Genomic DNA, 26,063 nt, shown 5'->3' with positions numbered 1-26,063 from the left:
AATGATGCAACTGGCAGCACTCTGGTGATCTTGTCTTGGCAGCTAACCAGGGTGAGAAAGGGTTAAAATTTAGATGGGAGACTACCAGCTTTTCAAGTAGCATTAGGAGGTGGGGGGAAAAATTTTTCCAGAAGAAAGCAAAGGCAAAAGCTTTTCTATCCTTGCCAGGAAAACAACATGGATGTGGATGTGAAGTCACCAAGCATCAAACTCAATCAGGAGGCCCTTTTACCTTTTTAAAGTATAGATAGTCCGCAGCTCAGGACCCCAACTGAGCCCAAAATTTCCACTGCTAAGCAAGACCATTATTAAGTGAGTTTTGCCCCATTTTACGACCTTTCTTGCCACAGTTAAGTGAATCGCTGCTCTTGTTAAGCTAGTAACCCAGTCATTAAGTGAATCTGGCTTTCCCATTGACTTTGCTTCTCAGAAGGTCGCAAAAGGGGATCACATGGACACTGCAACCGTCATAAGTACATGCTAGTTGCCAAGCATCCTAATTTTGATCATGTGACCTTGGGGGGATGCTGCAAAGGTTGTAAGTGTGGAAAATGGTCATAAGTCACTTTTTTCAGTGCCTTTGTAACTTTGAACAGTCACTAAATAAATGGTTGTAAGCTGAGGACTACCTGGAATGACATCATGGATGTAGCATTTGTACTATTCTTTTATAGATTTATAATACTACATGTAGTCCCTGTTTAGTGACAATTGGTACTGGCAATTTGGTCATTAAATGAAGTGATCATTATGTGAAACCATGGTTGTGCTTATGATCTTACTTCAGTTTTCCTTTGCTTTACAGACTGAGAAGGTTGTAAATGCATGGACTGGTTGTAACATTACTTATTTATCACCGTCAGAACTGCAAACAAGACAGTCAATAAACATGGACTACCTGCATTCACAGACAAAGCAATGCGTACTAATTTTTTCTTACTAGAATTGCCTAAAATTGTTGATAAAATTATGTGCTAAATTAATACATTTTTTTGCATCTGCAATGTCACAACCGCACTCACAAAGCAGCAATTTAAACACTCACATGAGTTCAGCAAAGGGAGAAAGTCAGTTATATTTATTGGCAAAAGATAGTTAACTGAAACATCAATTATAAAACAGAACTAAAAATACAAGTTTACCAATAAGTTACTTCATGTTTCTACATCAAAACAAACATTCAATATACTGTAATAACAAAGAGCAGAATACTTTTACATATATCAACATTACCAAAATGGATACTATTTGCATAGCATTTTCAGATTTAGTTAACATCAGGACAGGATGAGTGTTCCTTCAGTTCACAGGAGGAATCTTGCTGTGTGTGTGTGTGTTTGTGCGCGCGCAAACGCACACGCAGGTAGGTAAACAGATGGTATTTTGTATTATGTTGCCATTTTAGCTTCGTACTTAAGATAGAAATCACACATAAAGTTAATGAGATAAAAATCATTTATATCACAGCTACCATAATATGTGTGAATTTCTCTTCCTAGACATCTTGGTAATTATTCCCCAGGCCATTTGGAGGCAACAGATTATTTGCTGTAGCCTAAATATTAATTTGTTGCATCCAAATGGGAAATAGTTTTCAAGCAATGTTGCAGAGGAATCCGAAATTCTCTGGAAGCTTTATTGATTAGAAAACAGACACAATTTCCAGGGTTGCCAACCACTACACAACCTTTCCTATGACTTGCAAGAGATTGGATGATGGATTTTAAGGTACACACACTGAGTAATGCAGCATAGCTGGCTCAGGAATTCTGGGAGTTGAAGTCCAAGAGTCATAAAAGAGCCAAGGTTGCCTACCCCTGATATATACTATACAGCAGTGTTTCTCAGTCTTGGCAGTTTGAAGATTGTGTGGACTTCAACTTCCAGAATTCCTCAGCCAGTTGAAGTCCACACATCTCCAAGCTGCCAATGTTGAGAAACACTCCTATACACTATTTCATTTATGGTTCGTGTCAAGGAGAAACTGACCTCAGAATATGACCCAGAATCTTTGGCTAAGTGCCAGATTCCATAGCAAACCAACAATAATTCCTTCACAGAAGAGGAAATGTGAAGATAGTTCACTGAAGACAGAAAGTTCAAAAATCCCCCCTGTTTTATGTACATTATTTCTGGAGACTTTGATCTGAGGAGGAAAAAATAATGATTTGGGATAATTACAGGCATGAAAAATCAGGAATCACATTACAGTAATTGGAGTAGTTTTACATACAGAACTCAGTAGCATGCTAAAATACAGGTTTTAACAAACATGTGTGCGATGGTCCCAGCTGATGAGTGAATTCAATTGCAACTGAATTATCTTCTTAAATGTTAACTGTTTGTCTGGGTATACAAACTCCAGCTCATGTCATTTCAGTGGTAATAGTTGCTGAAGGCATGCAAAATATACAGCAGTGTAGTGATAAAGGCAAAGAACTGAAAAAGGAAAAAATGGCAACGTTACCACCTATAATTTCCCTATTCCCAAAGCAAGTTAGCATATCAGACTAGGAATAGCTTTAAATTCAGTTTCAAATTCAGTTTCAAAATGAGTCAAAAACTAACCTTACACCTGTTTCTCTTCCAGCTACCCAGCTTGCTGGGTTCTTGAAGGATAAAATGAAGGTGAAGAAAATCTGACAGAACACAGTAGAAACGAGTTTTGTCACATAGTTTTTAACTTTCCAGGCTCCTGGCCTCTAAAAGGTGTTAGCATGCAACTTCTATTTTTATAATGACATGGGAGCTGTAGTCCTTCCCCCCCACCCCCACCCCCAAAACCCCCCCACAAATCCAGGTGACAAAGAGCAGGCCTTCCTAATGAACCATGAGTTTCTTTGTATAGCTGTTTGGCCTCGGAAGCAGATTAAATTTACCATTAACCAACACGAACGTGTGGGATGAACAAAACATCTTACGCCAGCAATGCTTCTCTGATGCTCAGGGCTTTGTCTTCCCCAGCACTTAGGCTCCTTGTTGAGTTAAACGCCTACAGTCTGATGGAGTAGTTTAGTTTTCAAGTCCCTTTCACAGTTTACACTCATCCACATCCTGAATTAATTACTTTATTTATTAATTGGAGAACTTGTAGAACAATTGGCAAGTCAATATATTTTATCAACTCTAGCTCTGTATTTTCATGTCTTGTTTAGCTACAACCCTGTGCCGAAGGAAAAGGAAGGCTTCTTCCATACAAAAGTGTTCTTCCTTATAAATCCAGTATTAAATAGGTAGGGATAGACATGCTTGACCCAAAGCAGGCCATGTCCTACGTGAAAGTTAATACTGCTTTACAACAGGGCTTTGTTCATACTTGAGCCATGAAGAGTCACATTTGGCCTTTGATGGGGGGGGCTGTATTTCAAAGGATAACAGCTGCAGCCAGAGCAAAATTAAATTTACAAATTTGTAATGTAGTTTAATTTAATTTACTCAAATTAGGTGCCACCTGATAGTGGGGTTCACAGTATAACAAAAATGTTTTAAAAATCAACAAAAACAGATGAGAAGAAAGAAAGAAAGAAAGAAAGAAAGAAAGAAAGAAAGAAAGAAAGAAAGAAAGAAAGAAAGAAAGAAAGAAGGATGGATGTACATGTACATGTACATGTAATATAAAAATAATACCATTAAATTTAATCTTTATGTCATTTCAACAAATTTCCATTGGAAATTTCATCAACTTTCATCTTACTGGAATACTTTGGGAGATTTATAAATATTTTTGGTACACATGGCAATCTTTAAGTCAATTGAAATGTCCCTGTTGTGATGAGTAATGGATTTGTGTGTTGTTTCCCAAAGAAAAACCACTTTTTACCCAGTGCTGGGTAATTTACCAGGTTCAAAAAGCACTGATTTAATGCAAACAACAATTCAGAACAATTATCTAGCTTGTGACCTTTGAGTTACAGCTGTTAAGAGCTTCCTTAGAGTGACTGGACTTAAGACTTAGTACTTTCTTCATAAAAACAGCAAAGCATGTATTTAAGGGAAAGAGTATTATGATGGGAAACAGATGAAGCATTTGAGGGGGTAAAGGAACACTTTTTGAAATGTTGAGCCTAGCAGGGGCTCCCCTGCTATTTTCATTGTGGTTCCAGCAATAAAATGTCACCAGCAAACACTGAAATGGGAGGTTTCGAACAGAACAGATAGATGATGCTCAGGTGATGTGAGATTCTTACCGTGGCTGCAACATTGAGCTGATAGTAGCGAGGGATATGTACTGTTGGCACTTCAGTCTCTGAACGGATTGTTGCATTTGCCTGCAACACAGCAGCGCTCAGGTAAAAAATGCCTGTGGCTCCATGGTAAAGACTATCCTAAAAGAAGAAAGAAGTAGATGTAAAAAAAAACCAACAAGAAGGAAATGTGGAATTCTTCAACCTGTATATGTCATTATGCAGAATTGTCCATTAAGTACAGATGAAAGTCATCCTGGTAAGCAGCCCATTCACCATCTGAGATACCCACTTCAAATCTTTTTAAGCTGCAGGAGTTGTTGCCACTTACCAGAATTTTCCAGGATTCATAGTTTTTATGGAAGCCAAACAGGTAACTCAGGAGGAGCAGGAAGGAAATGACAAAGGAGCTGACCGAGACATACATGACCCATCCTTGCAGCAAAGGGAAATACACAGTGGTAGCTGCTACAAGGATCCAAACCCAGCAACCAAAGATCTGTCAGGGTGAAAAAAGTTGAAATATAAATGATTATCACTAAACTTTTTTCCATTTCATTTCCATTGGTTTAGTCTCTGATGTATGCCTGTATTTATTTATTTGGTTGATTGGTTGATTTATACATTTAATTAAAATGCAACTCTGGAGCAGAAGGCTAAAGTACAAATAATGCCATCATATAAAATGATCTATCTTAAAACAGCACAGTAAACACACTGACAGCAACACAGAGATGCACAAAATGTCCACCTGAAACTAAGTTGGAAAAGAATTCTGCACCAATCATTGCTGGACCATTGCAATGTATCTCAGGCTCTAAAAACTGAATGTGTCTGAAACCAGTTCTAGCTCTTCCTTGTCCAGGATTATATTGGCTATATAATGAATGACCCTCAGCAAAAATAAGTATTTATATTATTTAAATAATGAATTGTAAATATCTTTGTAACATGCTGTTATGATAATATGCAACATCAGCAGGATGTTAGTCCAAATTAAAAATATTAATCCATATTAAAAATATTTCTGTTGGATAAATAACATATGCATATTTTGTGGTTAATATGAAGTAGACAAACCACCAATATTTTTTTTCAAAGAGGGCACAAAAGAGAACCAGTCCCTCACCTCTTTCTTTATTTTTTCTTTGAACAAAAAAAAATGACAGAGCAAAAACTTTTTAAAAAAGTTAAATCAAGAACAAAATGTAAACAAATGCATGAGAGAGAGAAAAATGAACTAGAGAATGGCAATAGAGTGTTTATATTATAAGAATGTATGTTGAATCCTAAGGAGAAATACTAATATTTTAAACAATTATATTCAATATTTCCATCCTGAACATCATATGGTACAAACCAAGGTAATTCATTAAGAAAACTGTTGTTAAAAAAATAAAACCTGAAGATAACAATTGGGGGAAAGGGGTTGTCAGTTAATGTCTATTAAATCCAATTTTAAGTAAATGAAGTAATTTATGTCACTTGCATCACTGAGTCATCATTTGCACAAATGACATAAATGGATACATATTCCCTTGAAACACCAATTATGGTGTTACGTATCAATTCACCACTCTGCTTTAGAAATTAAAATGTGAAATAAAACCAAAATCTGAAGAAAAGTGAAAAGTAAATTTTTGTCAATTGCATTCAAAGTTCCCTAAATGAAATTCTGAGGAATTCACCCTATAGCTAATAGCTGGTGACCAAACTGGACTATAGTTATTCTTCATTGCAAGGTTTTATCAATGATAACGTATCACTGCTACGTTATCTGCCAAAGCAATTTCAAAAGAGGGTCAGTCTTATTATTGAAGTATTTTGAAAAATCAGTAAATGACAAGTTATCTACTCTAATATGGTTTTTGCTGCTGCTGCTGCTGCCACCAGAGCATTTTTGAAAATAGCAGGTGGAAGGAATTAGGTCATTTATTTATTTATTTGATAGCTTGATATTTTTAGTCTATTATTGATTTATATCCCACCTTTATTATTTTTACAAATAACTTAAGGGAGTGAACATATCCAACACAACTTCCTTCTGTTTTCCCCACAAAAACAACCCTCTGAGGAGAATTGGACTGAGAGTTAATGTGACTGCCCCAAAGTCACCCAGCTGTGACTTTTCATGGCCAAGGCCGAACTAGAATTCAGGGTCTCCCACTTTCTAGCCCAGTAATTTAACCACTATAGCTAACTAGCCCTTATGCAATAACAGCTATTTGCTGTTCTATTTGAAGCAGTAAAATATGAATAGAATTTGACATGGAATAGTATTTTGTAGTTGAAAAAGAGTAGATCATTTTTTTTCTCATAGGTTTACAGGTTTATTTTAAAGCTATGTTCCAGGGCAGGTTGCAATCAATTAATGTAGATACAATTACTCATCCAAGGTCAAACCACTCCCTTTCACATTCATGTTCAGGAATTCAATTAACCATCTGATTACTTAATATTATTTATCTTATCTTGACACTGGAACGTAGAAACCAGAACTTGCAAGGTTCTACACTAACTCAACAGCAAAGGTGTGTATTGGCAGAGTATAGAATATATGATTAGAATATGAAGTTGGCAGTTACAATTCCAATCACATTTGTTCTTTGTGAATTCGGTAGAAGGTTAGCTCCATGACTAATGGACAAAATGTTTGATTTGATATATCTCCTTGATTATGAACAGCAGGACAATTTATGAAAAAAAATGTGTGTCAAAAATGTATTAAAACTTGCTTAACATGGTAATATACTTTAGTCTATTTTTTTCTAAAAATGTTCAGACATTACAAATCTTTTATTAAAAAAACAATGTGGATAATTATAAATACTTAAAATTACTTATTCCATAGAGAATTAAGCAGCCTTGCAAGTATATAAATAATTGTGCTAAACAAAGGTTGATCTTAGCACTTTAAACAACAAAATCCCTCATCCTCATCCCTACCATCTGTCACCATATTCTGAGCAGCGGAATAATAGTACATTTATAGTTCAGTTTTGTGCATATTTATTGTATTCAGCAAGGCTTCTCCTTTTAGAATTGTGATCTAAATAATCAACATACATTTTTAAAAGTATAATATTATATTAGGATCAACATAAATTTGAATTCCTGTCTCACAAACAGCCTTCTTCATCCTTATCCATTTCTCACTCATCTTGATTGTGATTGTCCTCAAAGGGAAGGGTGGACAAATGTCATCATATGCATCATTGTGTCAGTGCAATTGATCCTATGACATCATTTTGCTTATACTAGACCTCTGGCTGGCTTAAGATTGCAATCCTATCTTTCCAGACAACAGTTGCCTGCATACTTGCCTTTGTGTGCAAGCTCTAGGTAAACATGCATCAAGTTATGTTGCAGATGCACCTACCTATTGTTCCCTGCTAAAGACACATGTTTCTAAGCTCTCATGCAAAGGATTGTGTTACATAGGCACCTGTACCACAAACCTAGCCAGGTTCAGTGTTACATTTGTTTTGGTGGATGCCACCCATGAGTGATATTGACTGCCTATTTTCCCTATGTGTCATCAATAAGCTTGTAAGCCACCCTGAGTCTTCGGAGAAGGGTGGGATATAAATGGAATTAAAAAAAATAAGCCTTTTCAACAAATCCACATTAAAATAATAGCCAATTGCAGTCATGATCAACCAGACCAGAACCCTGCCTAGTCCAACATTCTTTTTCTAGTCCAACATTCCCATGGGAAATAGGACAGATTAACATCTTCTTTGTTATTTCCGGCAACAAATACTAAGAAGCATGTTGCTATTCATTGGATAGAGAGGGAGAGAAAGTGTAGGATAAAGATTAACCCTGAGAAGTCTTCTCCAAGAGTTATAGCAATATGTGACAATCTAAACTGATTGTAGAACAGGACATAAATAGATATGGCCACCATTTTATCCAATCTTCTCCAATTCCAAGATATATTAATAATGGATTAAAAGCAAATGTGGTTATCTCCCTAATACTAGATCCTAATAAAGCAAATTCTTGGTATTGATAATATCCCAAGACTTGTCTCTGGCATCTGTAGGTATAACAAGAAACAACTCGCTCAAAATCTTGAAGAAGTCAATGTAAGCAAAATTCTGTGCTGAATAGGAGCAGTGATCTGATATCTGATTCTTATCTGTTTTGCACAAAATGTCAATTTAGAATCAAACAGAGATACTTAAATAGGACTTCCTGAAATATTGTATGTATAAAACTAGTCATTATTCAGGGAAAAGATTATGAAACAGACAAGGAAAAACAACTGTGATTACATTTGAAGGATATATCGTTTGTGAAAATATTTCAGCATGAACAGTTTGTGAACTTTAAGAGTCATTAATTCCAAAGAATATGATTGCCCTGCAATTCTCTTTGTCTGTCAGGTTCTTGTATACCTACTTCAGCATACTTTGTAATGGTGTATCCAGAAGTACCCAGCACTCCCACTTCATTTCCAAGAAAGAAAAAAAAACAAAAACAAAAACTTGATCTGAAGATGTTAAACTCTTTATTACCCACCAACCAGCACACACCCACTGAATGCCAGTGAGCAAGGATCACTGCCAGGAAAGCTAATGCTCCCACTTGCTGAGAAATTATCAGACAGGTTCTTCAAGGTGGAAAGTGTAGGAATACGCGATGAAAATTAAAAGCATTCAAAATGAAACCTCCACATATTACCGTATTTCAAAAGCCATAGTGTTATCTGTCAATGTTATTTTGTTTCTAAACTGTAGGTTCTTTCCAACTATAATTGTAGTTTCTACAAATTCTCAAAAAATAATAGCTGGTGCAAAATTCACATATGCGAACACCATGCTGTACATAACTACATTCTAAACTGAACCAGTCAGATGCAGGTTCAAGTCTATGCTTAGCTACAGCAGCGTTTTCCAACCTTAGGAACTTGAAGATGCGTGGACTTCAACTCCCAGAATTCTGGGAGTTGAAGTCCACGCATCTTCAATTTCCTAAGGTTGGGAAATGCTGAGCTACAGTATTACATTTTGTATGAGTCGTTTTTCTAAAGTCAATTTTACTTCACAGAGTTGTTATAATATATTAGCATTTGTAGCTTTGAGCTCCTAGAAGAAAGGTAGGATAAAAATACAATTAAGAAAAAAATGTGATTTTATGAGCTGAAGCTAGTTTTGATTGCAGAATATGGCTGCTCTAGTGACATTGTCTAAGTTGCTTCTGCCACACACACAAAAAAGGAAAGAAACAACTGGGACCCAGATCTGCTTGAATATTTTAAGGGACAGGAACAAATAAAAAAGATTTAGGGTATCAAAAATCAAAAGGCATGTTCCTGCATTTCATCCTAACTTTGATTCTCACCTAAGCAGTCATATTTCACTTTATATTTAGTTTTTGTCATGATATTCTTCATGAATAGCCTTCCTTGCCCAACACTCAAAGAACTAAATATTAATTTAAAATATATGTATCACACAGAATTATAAATTTTAAATTGACCTCTTCCCATAAGTTTGTCATTTCTAGCAATTCACCAAACTTTCATGTTGCTTTCTCATGAACACTGTCAATTATTGTGTCACTTGTGAAAATGATAATGGAAAACAGAAACCCTCTTCCACTGAGCTGCCCATTTTTTATGCCTGAGCACAACCACCGTTACTATAATCATTGGTTCTTCTGTGCCACCATGGACTTGAAGATGCATTGCCCACATTGAGTAATGGTTTCTGGAACAATTTTGCAAAGAAGGCATTAACTAACATGCTTTTGTTTTCTTGCTTGCTTCATTTTTATTATAAGCCATCAGCCCCACAAGGTAGACCAGACAAAAAAAAACAACTCCACAAGAAGGCTAAAACTGTTTCTATTAAGATTCGCCATGATAACAGAATCTTCAAGTCTGGTTTTAATGTACCCTTCCCACTTTTATACTTCAGTGGATTAGGGAGGTATCTGTCTGTGCTGCTTCCAAATGTTATCTGGGTAGCTTGGACTTAAAATATATTTTACCAGTGGTTGCCTTGGCAACCGCGACTGCATCAAGGTAATCTTCTTTACTATTTACACAATCTTTGCTGAATAGTTTTCATATAAATAAAAAATACACGAGCACCCATGCACACACACACACACAACTCCAGTTGATTTAAAATCCATTCCTCATACAATGAGAATGCAATTAACATAAAGAAAAGAATCCCTCTGCCATGTTTTATAACTCTTGAATATAACTTCCTGAAAGGCCTCAAAGTGAAGTATAATACAAACTGCACTGCTGCTACTTCCCAGTGAATTTCATTATCGCACCATGTAATGATGACAGTTACTTTGATCTGCTATTTTTTTAAAGATAGGACAAATTCCTGAATGCCAAGTTCCACAGATGGATGTAACCATAGGGAATCTCCAAGACTGTCAACTTAATCTGAATTCAACTGCATTTAAACGAGGACATTCTATTAGGGTTCCCCACCCCCCCACCCCGCTGGATATATAAAATCCAAGATACCAGCTGAATCCTCAAGAGAAAATAGTTCTGTATCTTTTGTAACCCAAACCTCAATGAGACTGACATAATTATTTTTTGTGACTCAAATCTAGAGACTTATTAGGAGTAGGAATGGGTGAAAGGGCAGAAAGTCCTATTCCTCTCTCTTCCCCTTTTATTCTCCCCTACAAACAGCCCTGTACAAAGCCTGGGGAATCCTGTTTAATGAACTAGACTGAAAGTGAAAATGCTTCCATCTCTCTTCTTTAGATATGCTATTCTTTGGGGATGGGGTGGCGGGTTTAATGAACTCTTGAATTCCTTAATGAATTAATGAATTTTCTAAGTTGCTACATGGACCTTCCTTCTGTTCCTGAATTAATCAGCTCTGCTGTTTCTCCCTTCTGAAGCACTTTTAGTTGAATCAACCTTTATCCAAGGAATCACATGCCTAGCTACAACTAGCCTGTACATCAATCCTTTTTGGATTACGGTATTAATTGTGAATATCTTCACAATTCACTGTTTGAAAATATTGACCCATATCTTCAGAGAGCAAGTCCTGTATGAGCACAACATCTTACTCAACCTCACAGCAGCCTAGTTGAATAATCGGAGAATAATTAGGGAGGGTGGAAGAAAGATTCCCCAAACCCTTGTAAACCAGACTGAATACTGTAATGAAATATTAATATCTCCAAGCTAACCATTCCATTGCTGACATAGTTTCTAGCTATAGTTTTCTGAAAATTAGGAACAAAGAGTCAGTCTTAATATACATCCAAACTGCTATCATATGATCAGCTTCATGGTTAGGGTATTATATGTTTTACATATATGAATAGACAAAGAAGTTTATACATTTGTACTTATGTCCTCATATCGATAAGTCCTCACACTTATGACAATCACTGCTTCTCTATAGTCAAGTGATCAAAATTTGGGTGCTTGGCAGCCAACATGTATTTATGATGGTTGCAACATCCTGGAGCCTTATGATCACCATTTATGACATTCCCAGCTAACTTCCAACAAGCAAAGTTCATGGAGAAAGTTTTATTTGTTTATCAACTGCATGATTCACTTAACACTATGACAAAGAGGTCAGAAAATCAGGTTCAACTCACTTAATACATGCCTTGCTTAGCAACAGAAATTCTGGTCTCCATTGTGGTTGTAAGTCAAGGACTAACACAGCTCTCTTCTAACAAAGCTACAACTTTGCGCTGTATGCTAACTGTGGATAGATGCTTTAGCTCCTTAAAGTGCACATTTTAAGAGCAATGGGAAGAAGATATAGGGCATGTGCTTTGATGCATAGCTGATAAAAATATGCAAATCTTGAACCATAAAATGAAATATGGAAAGTTTACCAATCTTCAAATAAACCATTCATTAACTATGAGCATAATTAGCATAAAACATATGTGCATAAATCTGCATATATCATATAAGTAGCTAGTATCAGGAATCATCACTATGAATTTGTACACTATTTGTGTACTTATAGTGACACTACATAGTGTGCAAAACTGTTCCATTTTAAATTGGAGATAGATATTTTAAAAAATACAACAATATTAAATTAGTTGACTTACCAGTTCTGGCAAGACTAAGGCATATGGTATTGTTTTTAAAATGGCCAGTCCTGAAGGAATGTCTTCAGGTGCTGGGCATCCAGGCGTTGGTCTTGAAGATTTGGAATCCATTTCTATTGTCTCTGTGTAGCTCTTGTTACGATCTGCTATCCACAATTACTTCTGCAGCAGAACTGTTGGCATGTGAAGCTTAAAATAGTATCCAGTGGCACACCCATGTGGACGTCAAAGGTGAAATCAGTTCCAGCCTGGCAGGTAGATGTAGTCATTGTGGAAGAATTTCATACCACACCAAGACTAAGGCAGCTCATCCATAAGAGATCAGAGGTCAAGTATCCTGGTGGATATATTTGTATGTGATTAAATATCCTTTGGTAGTAGAAGGAGATGAACCTACAGATTCTGACTCTTTCTAAAAGTGTTCTTTTTTGAGGATCGAGTTCCCCTTTGGTTCCATTCTGAAGCATTGCCACTGGAAAGTTTCTTGCTATCTATCTGCATTCTGAATCAACAAATCCACCTCTAAGAATAATGCAAGAAATCTTAAATATCCTCTAGTCCGGTGTCTCTCAGTCTTGGCACCTTTAAGATGTGTGGACTTCAACTCCCAGAATTCCCCAACCAGCAGTTTGCAAGATTGAGAAACATTATTCTAGTCCAGCCTAAATGGAGAAATTTGGTAAGTCATCCCCAATAAATGACTATCCAGCTGAACCTCTGTTTCAAAATCTCCAATGGAGCAAGTTGTGTTTTTAATTTTAGGAAGTTACTCCGAATATTGAGCTCAATTTTCCTCGATTTCTGCCCACTAATGTCCCACGCTTCAAAAGAGAACAGCTTTTTTGTTGTCCCTTAGACTTACGTTCTGCACCCTAAATATGCTTAGCTCACAGAATATGCTTGCAAGTCCTCATCTCATCCTATATCTCTTCTGACTTCCTTCAACTTCTCCACATCCCTTTGAAGTACAGTACTCAGTACTATACACAGCATACAAGCGTAATTTATCTAGAGCTGAATAAAATTGAACTATTTTCTTGCCTGTGTCTTGAGATCTTAAACCTCTGAATTAGTGAAGCTACGTGACCACTCCTACAGCAGAAAGGATTAAAAACTCAAGTTACTTTTAACTGCTTATTTTGGAAGGTTTTGCTGCTTAAAAGCTGCTTTACGAGTGAGCATACTGCTAGGAGAAGCCAACAAGGAGGGGTAGCAATAGTTTAACAGAGGCACAGAGAGGAAGAACCTAAAATCTGCTTGTGGAATTAATGCCTGCTTTGTTGTTTTGTTCTGCAATCAATACATGGCGTTATACATGTTTTTGAGCAACAATCATATTGCTTCAGGAACTCTCAGTGCTAGCCTTGAACTCATTTATTCACTTTTCTAAAGAATGTAATTTGTCTTTGGGTCTTACATGGCCTTTCTTTTTAATGGGGAGCAGGAGGTAACAGGGAAATTAATTTCTACTACATTTGAGCATCCTTTGCCAATCCTTCAATTAATGCAAAATAACAAGATGCCACCCAGTGGGCACAGGAATGCATTGTATAAGAACCATGAAACATACAATTTCACTTGTACAATCTTTCCCAAAGGGTAGGTAAATGATCACTGAATTGGTTATTGAACCATAGTACTTTTGTAATGGGGACTTGTTGTTTTTCCCCTTAGTTACTGTCTTCATATTGCTATTCAAAAGCTTGTTTTTAATTCCAATGCAATTGAAATAGAATCCTGTGCCAAGAGGTTAAACAGTTTACATGACTTTGTTTCAGCACATTCTTTCATTTTTTGAGCATTTTCTCCTTGGGATAGAATAACAGAGTTGGGGGGGGAACGTTGGAAATCTTCTAGTCCAACCCCATGCTCAGGCAGGAAACCCTACACCATTTCAGAGAAATGGTTGTCCCAATCTTTTTAAAAACTTCCACTGTTGGACCATCTGGAGGCAAATTGTTCCCAATTAATTGTTCTAACAGTCAGGAAATTTCTCCTTAGCTCTAGGTTGCTTCTCTCCTTGATTAGTTTCCATCTGTTGCTTCTTGTTCTGCCTTCAGATCCTTTGGAGAATAGCATGACTCCCTCTTCTTTGTGGCAACCCCTGAAATATTGGAACACTGCTATCTTGTCATCCTTAGTCCTTCTTTTCATTAAACTTTTCATTAAACTATGATAGTTCATAGAGAAAGTCTAGTAACTACATACTGAATTATTCTCATCATTTTAACTATGAACGTTTGTGCTTTAAACAAGGATGGCTGTGAGGTTTTATTTATTGGCTGGGGCACATTAGTTTGTGTAACCTTCTTCTATATTTTTGAGAATAGTATAAACCAGGGGTGGGGAGTCTTGGCTCTTTTATGACTTGTGGACTTCAAGCCCACAAGCTGAAATCCACAAGTCATAAAAGAGCCAAGGTTCCCCACCTGATATAAAAATCTGAAATAAAATGAGCAGAGGTCCTTCATTTATATTCATCAGATGTAAACACTCTATAAATCTACTTTGCTAACAGTTTTGCAAGCTGCTGTAAATCTATACATAGATATATCCAGAATACATGTTTTGTGTTAATTAGAAATTATACATCATACAAACACACCCATATAGGGGAAAACCACGCACCTCCAAGAAATACTGTAGTGTTGAGGACTACCGTATAAACCTACCTACTCATTTTCTATATGTTCCTGATCTGAGATGAAGATAAGTACACAGCAAGGTGCTTAGCCTAAAGTATGTTTAATTATATACATATTTTAATTTTGGAGTTTGAGGCAAGGAATTTAAGTCTATTAACTTAACCTATTTTTTAACCATTTTAAGGGCAGCACTGACATGTTTGGTTGAACAGATTCCATTGTCTTGCTGTTAATTGATTGGGAACACATCCAAAAACATGACTAGTTCTAGCTAGCCTTGTTAAACCAGTTTCTTCTCTACAGCTATATTTCTGTTTTGGGATCTTTATGCAAATTAAGGCAATTGTTATTTATTTCAGTGAGATGTGTACCTAGAGATCAGGACAAAATCCAATGGTGAGTTTCTGAAATAAGTAATTGATAAGTAGATAATGAAAATGTGCTTTCAGATGTACTCCATTGGGTCTTTCAAATTCTGTGACACGGCTTTCAGACTGCTTTTAAGTCTTCAGGCAAAAACAAGAAGAAAGCCCTCTACACAGGGAAATTCCTTTTGGGTAAAGTTGAATTTAGCACTATTTGGGAGACTTTCTACAAACCAGTCTCATTTCCTTCTCAAAAAACTACACCAGTATCTTTGCTTATCATTCTGGAGCGATAAAATACCTGGCAACACTGAAAAAGGAAAATATGTTGATAAGCCCCACTAAAGTACTAACATAGCAACACAGATCTGTCAAGTTACTTCCCTCCTACCAAGCAAAAGGCAATTAGGATGGCAAATTGGTCATTAAACAAAGTAGTAGTTATGTGAAACACTCTATGTGTGTGTGTGTGTGTGTATGTGTGTATACATATACATATGCATATACATACACACACACATACACACTGTCATAAATACAAGAATTGGCCACAAAGTTACTTTTTCATTTCCACTGTAACTGGTCGCTATATGAGGCAGTCATTAAATTAGAACTATCTGTATAATTTGTCTCACATTCAGTATTTGTAGTAGATACCAACATTTATCAAATTAAATTTGCTTAATGTAAATAAATATAAATGAAATAGGAAAATAACTCCATGAAGACAAAAACATGATAAAATATCTTTAGTATGCATTTACTTCCTTCATAAATATACAAATCAATAACCAACATGATAGTTAAATTTTTAAAAAGTTTATCAATACCTTGCGTTTATGAACTTGGTATAAACATTTTAGCCAAATGATAAAAATACATTTTGGAACACATTATCAATTCTATTTAATTAGTTCAGGTTGGCTTGGCAATTGGTAGATGAATAGCCACAAATGTCTTTCATATTAGAGGACTATTTTTTCTAGCCTCTCCTAAAAAATCATATGCAGTTTCCATGACATCAAAAGCTTTGTGAGGGCTTTCCAACGATAGCAGAGAAGATAGACTGCTGCCTCTTTCTCGATTTTTCTTCAGGAATTCAGCTATTATTCGCCAACGAGTGCCTTCAGATTCTTCTTCTGCCCACTTATACTCTGGGAGTGACACAGACTGAAGAAGCGGATAGACGGTGTCATGGTAAACCAAGACAAACATTGATTTCAGAAAATCCCGGTCTCTCTAATTAGGAGGAAGAGGAAGCAGAATACTTAAAATGTATTATTCCCAAATTTCAGACTACATCATCATGACAGCTATTTAATATGGATTTCAGAACAGATCATGTCTTATATAGTTCTATAACCCTTATAGAAGAGCAGGTCTTCCAAATGGGCTGCATGGATATATCTGAACTAATATCAACAGAATAAAAATTCTGTAATAGGATAGGCAATGTTAAGTAATCTACTGAATATATGAGATAAATACAGCAAAAGAGTAAGATCAGGCTTTCTTCTACTTGCACCATTATTAAACGTTTATTTTCATGAAGATGAATTTACTAAGGAAGATGTTCAGCCGAAAGACAATAACCTGTTTAGACTGAAAGTTTTTACAGGTAGTCCTTGCTTGATGACCACAACTGAGACTGAAATCTTGGTCATTGAGAGAAATGGCCGTTAAGCGAGACTCCCACAGGATTGTTTTGCTCAACAACAGCAATCCTGGCATTCTGGACTGCAGTCGTTAAGCAATCTCCTTGGTCATTAACCAGATGGAAGAAAGAATTGCCCGCTGAAGGGTTTGAGCTCCACTTTCTTATTTATTTATCTAAAAGATTTGTATGGCTGTTCATCTTAGAATAACGCAATAACAAAAAAAAAACATGATTCAGAATCTAAACAAGGACAATATGAAAAACTTGAACATTGTTACAGAGATGCAACAGTGGGAAACTCAATAGAAGGAGAATACTAAATTTACTTGGAACATTATACTTAGAATTGGTACATTCTACTGTTGGATATTATTCAACTCTTGATTGCTAAAATAAATTCAAATGGTCCTTGACTTATAACCACAGTTGGAACCAGAATTTTAATCACTATGGGGTTAAGTAAGTCATCATGTGACCAAACCTGATTTTAAAACCATTTTTACTGCAGTCATTAAAGAAATCACACAGCTGTTAAGAAAACCTGACTTTCCCAATTAGTGTTTGTTGTAAACTGGCTGGTAAGATCACAAATTGCAATCATGGGGCCACAGGATGGTGCAATTGGTTATAAATGCAAACCACTGCAGGGATTTTGCAACAGTTATAACTTCAAGGATAGGTCCTAAATCACTTTTACACTTTTTAGTAACTTTGAGAAGTGTTTAAATAAATGGTCCTTAAGTCAAGGACTATCTGAAATTATTTTTCTAGAAAATGTTGGAAATGTACCCAAGAGTCTGGATCCCTTTTTATATGTTATTGCAGTGTTGTAAAGCTGGACAGAATCAATATTGTATATGCTAATAGCTGGAAGAATGTTATATCCTTTTTATTGCAAAAGACATTTGACTTACCCTTTGGAAGAATGGCTAATTAAATTGTGGAAGTTTGTTTTGATGTCCAGATTAGCTTCTTACATAAAAAGTAAATCTGATGCAGAATTTAATTCTAATTGGAAATGATTCTTGGATTATGCTATATCTGAAATGTGGGTTTTCTTATCTATAGAATTATATATTATTCCAATTTATAACTTTCAGCGTTGATCTGATGTATCCTTACGTTTATAGCTTTGTCAGTGATTAATACTGTGCTGATCAAACATGTTCAATTCAAAGTCCAACAGGAATAATTATCCATATCTTATTTCCTGTCTTTCACATGCTCAGTATTTTTCTTATATTTCTTTCTACTTAAATTCTTTCAAAACATTAAATCAAATTTCAAATTCAAAAATAAGAGAATAATGAAAAGAAAAAATAAGGAAGAGGAGGGGGAGGACCTAACCCAAAGTAGACACACATGATGAGTCTTATCTTTATTTTTAATGCTTCCTATCACAACAGAGTAATGCTCTGCTCTATCTTTAAAGTAAAATTATAGCAGTAGATATCCATATAAATTAGCTGAGTTCATCTTATTCATATACTAAATTATAGCAAATTAAGCCATCAATTTAACATTTGTATCACTTCCGCTTTGTACCAGCTTGCCTTCCAGTGCAGCTGGGGAAAAAAAAGGCATAACTTGAGCTTCAACTTCTTGGTTAGGTCCCACAAGTTGACTATGTTCCTCCCTAAAGTAGGCAACTTTTTCTTTTTCATACCTTGTATTTAACTTTAAAAGAGAGAAAAGAAAAAATACAGAAAAGGAAAGACAAAGAAGGAAACTGAGAAATTAAAAAATGCAATGTAAAAAATAACAGCAATTCCATCATCACAGGTTGGGATATCGGAATAGATTCTACTCTAAACAGTTTGCAAATAAAAACAGCTGAATGAGATGGCCAAACTAATTTTCTGGCTACTGTGATCACTGAAAACAATTTAGACATGTGCTGCAATATATTGTGGAAAGAGAGCCTTTACATCCAGTTAAAGTCAAAGCTACCTAGACATAAAGATTTGCTGGACAAGACACTAAGGACTTCTTGGGGAAAAAACACCCTTCAACAAAATGCACAATTTCTGCAGGACTCTTCCTATCAAGAAGCTGTGGGGTGTCTGTGTGTGTGTGTGTGGGGTGTTTCTGCGCAATGAGACATAGGGTCACAATTTCATTACATGTTTAAAGTACTGTCTTCCTAATTGAAAATGCTTACCTTTTCTGATCTCTTCAATGTACTTTCTTTCTCTGCCCAGGAACTCTAAAAATAATAAATTTCAAAACTTTACAGACAGTTGTCCAATTTTCAAAGTGTTTTTATATAGGTACAGAGGAATTAGAAGGACTGTGGGGTTATACTCTGTACTTCTTTGTGGTTCGTTGTATTTTACATTACACCAACAGAAAGTTGGGGGTTCTCACAGGATTTTCAAATCCTGAAAAAGACATGCTATTCCAAAAACCCCTGAAAAGCTCAAAGAAAGAAAAGACCTAGATTCTGGTTTACTATAAGAGATATGAGGTGAGTATAGTTCCGCAAAATATAATTCAAAACTGTATTTTGAATCCTAAATCCACTGATATTTTCCTTTAAAAAAAGAGTTGGGTCTATAGTTCGTATCAACAACATTCCATCCATGGGAAATATCTGTTACATACTTCTGTTATAAGCAATAGAAAGTGATTTCTACCAGTCCCTCTATGTCTCCTGAAAAACTGCATTACAGGACTGTGATATCCTCTTCAAAGTAATTTAAAAAATCAATTTTAGTGGTAATCTTCCTAGATTGCATTTCTTTTCATTAATAAGTATACCATTTTTTAACTAATTGAATCACTGAGAGCTGGGCAGCATATACATAAGTTATTATTAAATTATTATTTTCGCATTTAGCACACTCTTTCCAATATTTGAGTGCTATCAAAAGACACCCTCTTAATCTACTTGCCTTACTCCACCTAGGCAAATGCATGTTTTCCAGGTTTTTCTCACTGGAACCAATATTTATATTCAATTTACATCATTGGAGAAGTTACCAGAAATCATTCCTGCTATAATGAACTACTAGAAATTCAAAAGTTTCAGAGCTTTCATTTCAACAAGCCACACCCTGTAGTTGAATTCCAACCTCTCCTAAGCCAGCCTTTCTAAATACTTGGAGCATTTTACTTCAACTTCTATTTACTTTACTTCTATGCTATTTCTTGAAATTTAATACCATGGTAGTGTCTCAGGAGAACTGTTGATAGAAATACGAAAAGGAACTGAAACCTGTCATCTGAGGTCTACTTTCATACTTAGCAATGAAAAACATTTTACTCACCCTGAGTGCATCCATAATATCAGGCTGTTCCATGAGTTTAGGAAAAGTTGCCAAAATTGGATTGCTGATCAAATCTGTAAGGGGAATCAAAACATATAACCTATTCTTATGGCTGCTTTAGTGACATTTTATGTATGACAGAAGCAATTTAAAGAAAACTATAAGCACTACCCTTATACAAGTAGTCCTCGAGTTACAATCAGTTGCTCAGCAACAGTTCAAAGTTACAATGGACCCCCAAAAGTTCTGACAGCCCGGATTGACTGTGGTTTGCGACATTTTTGCCAAAATTGCCCCATAGTGAACAACTATTGTGCTTAACAACCATCCTGTTTGTTCCCTTTGTTTGTCAGAGGCATCATTTAAAACATTTCTAGGTTGAAAGGATTAGTTGGTGACATCACCACTGCCTGGGGGAGTCACCTGGGGGAGCTTTCATGTCCCTGTTAAGGAGCTGAAGCAAATGACAAGAGCTCACTCCACCACACTGCAGCCCTCGGGTCTTGAACACGTGCTTGCTAACCTCCAACCTAGTGTCCTAACCATGTGAGCCACTGTTCTCCTATCCATGTTCGCTTAATGACCACCACAAAAGAGACTGTAAAATCAGATTGATCACGAGATGACCTGCTTGGTGGCACAGAGTCTCAGTGGTGCAGTGGTTAGAATGCAGCATTGCAGGCTAATTCTGCTGACTGACAGCAGTTCGATTCTTACCGGCTCAAGGTTGACTCAGCCTTTCAGTCTTCCGAGGTCAGTAAAATGAGGGCCCAGATTGTTGGGGCAATATGCTGACTCTGTAAACCTCTTAGAGAGGGCTGTAAAGTATTGTGAAGTGGTATATAAGTCTAAGTGCTGTAGCTATTGCTATTTATAACTGTCATGATTTACAAATGTGGACATTCCATTACGGTCATAAATTGAGAACTACTTATATTTTAAAAGAGCTGACTTCCATTTCTTGGAATACACCACACACACACACACACACACACACACACACACACGTATATAATTAAATAGTACAAGTAGTCCTCAGTTACTGCAGCAATGGATTGCTGTCACTGAGCAATGTAGTACTAAAGCAAACCATCACATGACTGTATTGTTTAGTGATGGCAATTCTGGCAGCCCCAACTACCATCATAACCCCAAGACATGCAGGTTGTTAAGTAAAAAGGTGGCAGGACTCCCAGATAAGGAGCATGGGGTTGCTGCAAAGGGGAGGGAGGCTGAGGATGGCTGGGTAGCCCAGCACAGGCTAACTAAGGGAGACCAAGGAGGACCTGGGAGGGTCAGTAGAGGCTGCACGTGGAGGGAGAGATGTGCTGTAAGGGGGAGTGACTTACCAGAGCAACTTGTAACCTTTCCTGCTAGCTTCCCCACTGACTTTGCTTGTGGGAAGATCATAAATGGCAATCATTTGACCAGAGCTCCCTGCAACAATGCAATTATAAAATGGACAGCCAAGCATTTGCATCGTGATCACATGACCACAAGAGTGCTATGAGGGCTGGAACTTCAGGGACCAATTGTATGTCCATTTTTCTCAGTGCCACTATAACATTGAACAGTTGCTGAACAAATGGATGTAAGCCAAAGACTACCCGTATGTCCCAAACTGGGCTTCCTAACTCTCTGTTGCTGTACAAATGAATGAATTTCATTTGAATAATATTATTTATAGTTCTTGACTAACAGGAAAACCATTATCCTTTAATTTGTGCACTTTTTCAAATAATTCTTAACTAAAAAAATCAATCCAAGCACTTGTATCCTACATTTCATAATATAGTTATTATAACATCAGTCATATTAAGAAAATCTGCATAAAACGAGTATGCTGGGAAATATTATTTAAAAAATTAAAAACGGATGGAAATTGTTATGTACTGGGCTCATTAGTAATACCACGTGGGTTGCTGGAGCAGCTAACGGCTCTCCAGCAACCCAGACTACAAGTCTCCTGTGCTGCAATTGGCTATCCCTAGGTGGCAATGGTTGCTTCAAACCTATTGGCTACCGCCTAGGGGCTAGACTATATATTGCGGCTAGTTGCAGCCATTTGCCACTACAGATTCTGCACGAAATAAAATATGAGTTTCCCTGTACTCCGTTACCTCGTCTTCATTCCTGCGCCAAAGAACCCGCTATTTAACATTGGCGACGAAGGTGGGATCCTGCTTCACTGAAAAAAGGAGTTGAAGTCTACGAGGGAAAGGCAGCGCACGCCAGAGAGAAAAGGCATTTCCCCCCCTCTCAAGGTCGGCTAGCAAGCTACGCTAGCGACCTCGTGCTCAGTGGACTCATTCCCTGAGCCTGGAAGCAGGATTCGGAAGGAAACGCAGGAACCAGCAAAGAAAGAATGCCGAAGGTCTGGAAACTTCGAGAATTTGACGTGAAGCACCCGGAAGAATGGACATCCTATTTGTCCCAGGTAGAGAACTACTTCAGGGCAAATCAGATCACGGAAGAAGGGCTGAAGGCCACAACTCTACTCTGCATGTGTGGCCCAGCAACCTTTGATTTGGCTGAGAACCTTTTCGCGCAGACACCTATTGAAGTGGTCTCCTACGCAGACCTCAAAAAGAAGCTAACCGGACATTTCCAGCCCAGGATGTCTGAAATGGCTTGGCGGTTCAAGTTCAACCAAAGAGTGCAGCAACCTGACTACGAGACCGGCTCGTCTGTGGCCTACGGGACAGAACGCTTCAGCAGAGACTCTTTGCTAGACCAAACTTAACATTTTCTGAAGCGCAAGACGAAGTGATAGCCAACGAAGCCGCCGGGGGCAAGTTCAGGCAATACAGCCCGCCAAAACATCAAAGTTTGAAGAAACAATCCACCTTGAGGACACCAAACGCACCGTGGAATCTTCCGAGGAAGAAGAGCCCGAAATCAACAGACTCCAAAAGCAAACCAATGCGCAACACCGCAACAGCCTGCAGTGAGAGAACACTTGCAAGGCAGTTCTCTTACCTAGATGTGAGGGGTGCGGCGGCAACCATTTTCGCACCAATTGCAGATTAATCAGCCACATGCAGAGCTTGCACAAGGACAGGCCACATCGCAGTGGTTTGCAGAGCCCGCCAGAGAGACTGGCCACCCAAACACCTGTCGGAGGAACTGACTAGGAGAGGTACTGGGGCCCAGGATCCAGTTAGTGTGGGGTTTTTCAGAAGCCGTAGAAGCGTGTGCCACACCAGGGCTCAACGCCCCCTCAAACCCAAACTCAGGCTCTTGGTAGAGCTACAAGGAGTTCCATGTAAGATGGAATTGGACTCTGGCTCTGCAGTCTCAATCATTTCTCAAGACACTTTTAATTTCGTGTGTAGGCGCAGTAACAATTGGGCCAAACTAAGGCCCTCAGATATAATCCTAACCAATTTTCAAAATGCTCAAGTTAAAGGAGAAGCCACTTTGACGGTAAAATTTAAGGGGTTTTTTTGGGCACCTGGATGTCACTGTAGTAGGGAGCCATAGAACAAGTCTCATTGGACTCAATTGGTTTGATGCCTTAGGTATTCAGATTACTGGCATAAACCAGACACAAACTGCAAACCTTGTGTCAGTATGTGAGGACTATGCAGATGTTTTTGATTCAGCCCTACGAACATACACAGGCCCGCCTATCTCATTTAAGCTAGATCCCAACGTAGTCCCAATCAGGGTTAAGCCTCGCAGGGTCCCCTTTGCCTTAAAACATAAAATTGATTCAGAAATCAATAAGCTTGTAGAACAGGGCATGTTACAGCCTGTTGATGGTGGGGAGTGGGAAACTCTTATAGTCACTCCACTTAAAGCCAACGGGGAAATTCGCATTTGCGCTGACTATAAATGCACACTAAATAATGCTCTCAAGCAACATGCTTACCCGGTCCCAGTGGTCAACCACATTTTAGCCTCCTTGCAAGGGGGTACTATTTTTGCTAAACTTGATTTAGCACAGGCCTATCAGCAATTGCCGGTTGATGAGGCCACAGCTGCGGCTCAGACAATCGTGACTCACAGGGGGGCTTTCAAAGTTAAACACTTACAGTTTGGAGTCAGTGTTGCACCGGGCATTTTCCAGGGAATCATGGAGCGTACACTTAAGGATATTCAGGGCATCTGCCCTTATTTTGATGATGTTCTTATTGCAGGGGAATCCCCAGAAGTGTTAGCCAGTAGGCTCAGGGCTGTTTTGCAGAGGCTTCAAATTAAGAAAGAGCAAGTGTAGTATTGGGGTTCTTTCAACAGAATTCCTGGGTTTCCAAATTGATGCTAACGGCATTCACCCTGCTGATTCTACACATGACATTCTTGGGCCTCCTAAACTTCTACCACACATTTCTACCTCATAAGGCCGCACTAGCAGAGCCCCTCCAGAGGCTTCTAGATAAGAAAGCTCCATGGAAATGGACTAACTTACATGAAAAAAGTTTCCAGGACTTAAAAGCACTATTGTCAGAAATGTCCACTGTAACTCACTACAAAGAGTCTAAACCAGTATGTCTTGCATGTGATACATCTCCATATGGGGTGGGGGCAGTTTTAAGCCACATAGAAAAAAATGGAACACAGGTCCCTATAGCATTTTACTCAAGGACATTGTCCTCTGCTGAGCGCAACTATGGTCAGATTGACAAAGAGGCCCTAGCCATTGTTGCTGGAATAAAAAAAAATCCATGAGTATTTATATGGCAGGGACTTCACGGTCTTTACAGACCACAAACCTCAGTTGGGACTTTTCACAACAGACAAACAAACCCCCACATACTTTCTCCAAGAATGCTGAGATGGTCTGTTTTTCTATCTGCATACACTTTTAAATTGATTCACAAACCGGGCAAAGAAATGGGCCTTGGTGATGGCCTCAGCAGACTACCACTGCCACTAATGGAACCAGATCCAGCTCCAGCTGCTAGAATACTGTCCATACAGGACATACCTGAATTTCCCCTCCATGCAGGGGACATTGCTGCTGAAACTGCCACAGATAAAATACTTAGTAGAGTATTGTCATGGGTATACATGGGCTAGTTGGATAAAAGCCCAGGTTCTGAATTTCAAAACTGTTTTGTCAGAAGGCATGAGTTATCTGCCCACAAGGGGTGTATTCTATGGGGAAACAGAGTCATAATTCCCACTTCCCTAAGAGACAGGGTTTTACAGTCATTACATGAAGGCCATCCAGGCATTGTCAGAATGAAAGCTTTAGCTAGAAGCTACCTTTGGTGGCCTGGCCTTGATAAGAACATTGAGGCACAATTCCATGGTTGTTATACATGCCAGCAATCTAGGCCTGAAATGCCACAGGCACCAATTCACAGGTGGGAGGAAACGCACATTCCCTGGTCTAGGATTCACATAAGACTACGCTGGGCCCTTTCAGGGACAGCTCTTCCTGATAGTAGTGGATAGCCACTCCAAATGGCTGGAAGTAATTCCAGTTCCTAACATGACTACTGCTAGGACCATCCAGGTGCTGAGAAAACTCTTTGCCACACATGGGTTGCCAGATGTCTTAGTTTCAGACAATGGGGCCCAATTCACTGCTGCTGAATTTCAGGCCTTCCTTAGAGCTAATCTCATGAGACATGCAACGTCTGCACCTTTTCATCCATCTTCTAATGGTCAAGCTGAACGCATGGTGAGGACAACGAAGGAATCACTCAAGTGCATTGTCACAGGTGACTGGCATCACAGATTGGCAGATTTTCTACTCTGCCAGCATTCTACACCCTGCACTACTACAGGCAAAAGTCCTGCAGAACTACGTTGGGGGAGGCGATTGATCACTAAACTGGACAGGCTCCATCCAGACAGAGTGGCAGCAGAAGCCTCTCGACCAAAACCCCCGAGGGGGCTGCACATGGGCGATTGGG

The 26,063-nt window shown here is 38.0% G+C and overlaps 2 protein-coding genes across 3 annotated transcripts in view; both read right to left on the bottom strand.

Annotated features, from left to right (window-relative positions):
• Positions 1–1,983: 1,983 nt before the first annotated feature.
• On the bottom strand, positions 1,984–12,402 carry MALL (mal, T cell differentiation protein like). The gene is made up of 4 exons (XM_081315218.1): positions 12,261–12,402; positions 4,516–4,683; positions 4,188–4,325; positions 1,984–2,439 (listed from the first exon to the last, which is right to left on the bottom strand). Exons 1-4 carry the CDS (start codon positions 12,369–12,371, stop codon positions 2,377–2,379), a joined length of 480 nt encoding a protein of 159 aa, XP_081171344.1. The 5' UTR covers positions 12,372–12,402; the 3' UTR covers positions 1,984–2,376.
• Positions 12,403–16,004: 3,602 nt separating this feature from the next.
• The window catches only part of NPHP1 (nephrocystin 1), a 48,070-nt gene continuing 38,011 nt past the window's right edge, over positions 16,005–26,063 (bottom strand). Inside the window, exons 18-20 of one of the 2 annotated variants that reach the window (XM_081326277.1) lie at positions 20,197–20,270; positions 19,089–19,133; positions 16,005–16,509 (exon numbers count right to left, since the gene is read on the bottom strand). In XM_081326277.1, the coding sequence (XP_081182403.1) occupies positions 16,231–16,509; positions 19,089–19,133; positions 20,197–20,270 (398 nt within the window). In that variant the 3' untranslated portion in view covers positions 16,005–16,230. Of the gene's footprint in view, positions 16,510–19,088; positions 19,134–20,196; positions 20,271–26,063 lie in introns of those variants that run through there. The other variant, XM_081326278.1, reaches the window with a different exon arrangement.

This window comes from Vipera berus, assembly GCF_964194415.1.
Source record: "Vipera berus genome assembly, chromosome: 1".
Taxonomy (NCBI): Eukaryota; Metazoa; Chordata; class Lepidosauria; order Squamata; family Viperidae; genus Vipera; species Vipera berus.
The sequence above is the reverse complement of the archived record's forward strand: the minus strand, read 5'-3'. Positions and strand labels throughout refer to the sequence as shown.

Coding starts and splice junctions, on each gene's coding strand:
- MALL (XM_081315218.1), bottom strand. CDS start 12,371: ATGGATTCCAAATCTTCAAGACCAACGCCTGGATGCCCAGCACCTGAA. Junction 4,684..12,260: donor CCTTAGTCTTGCCAGAACTG/GTAAGTCAACTA, acceptor TCACCCTGACAG/ATCTTTGGTTGCTGGGTTTG. Junction 4,326..4,515: donor ATGAATCCTGGAAAATTCTG/GTAAGTGGCAAC, acceptor TTCTTCTTTTAG/GATAGTCTTTACCATGGAGC.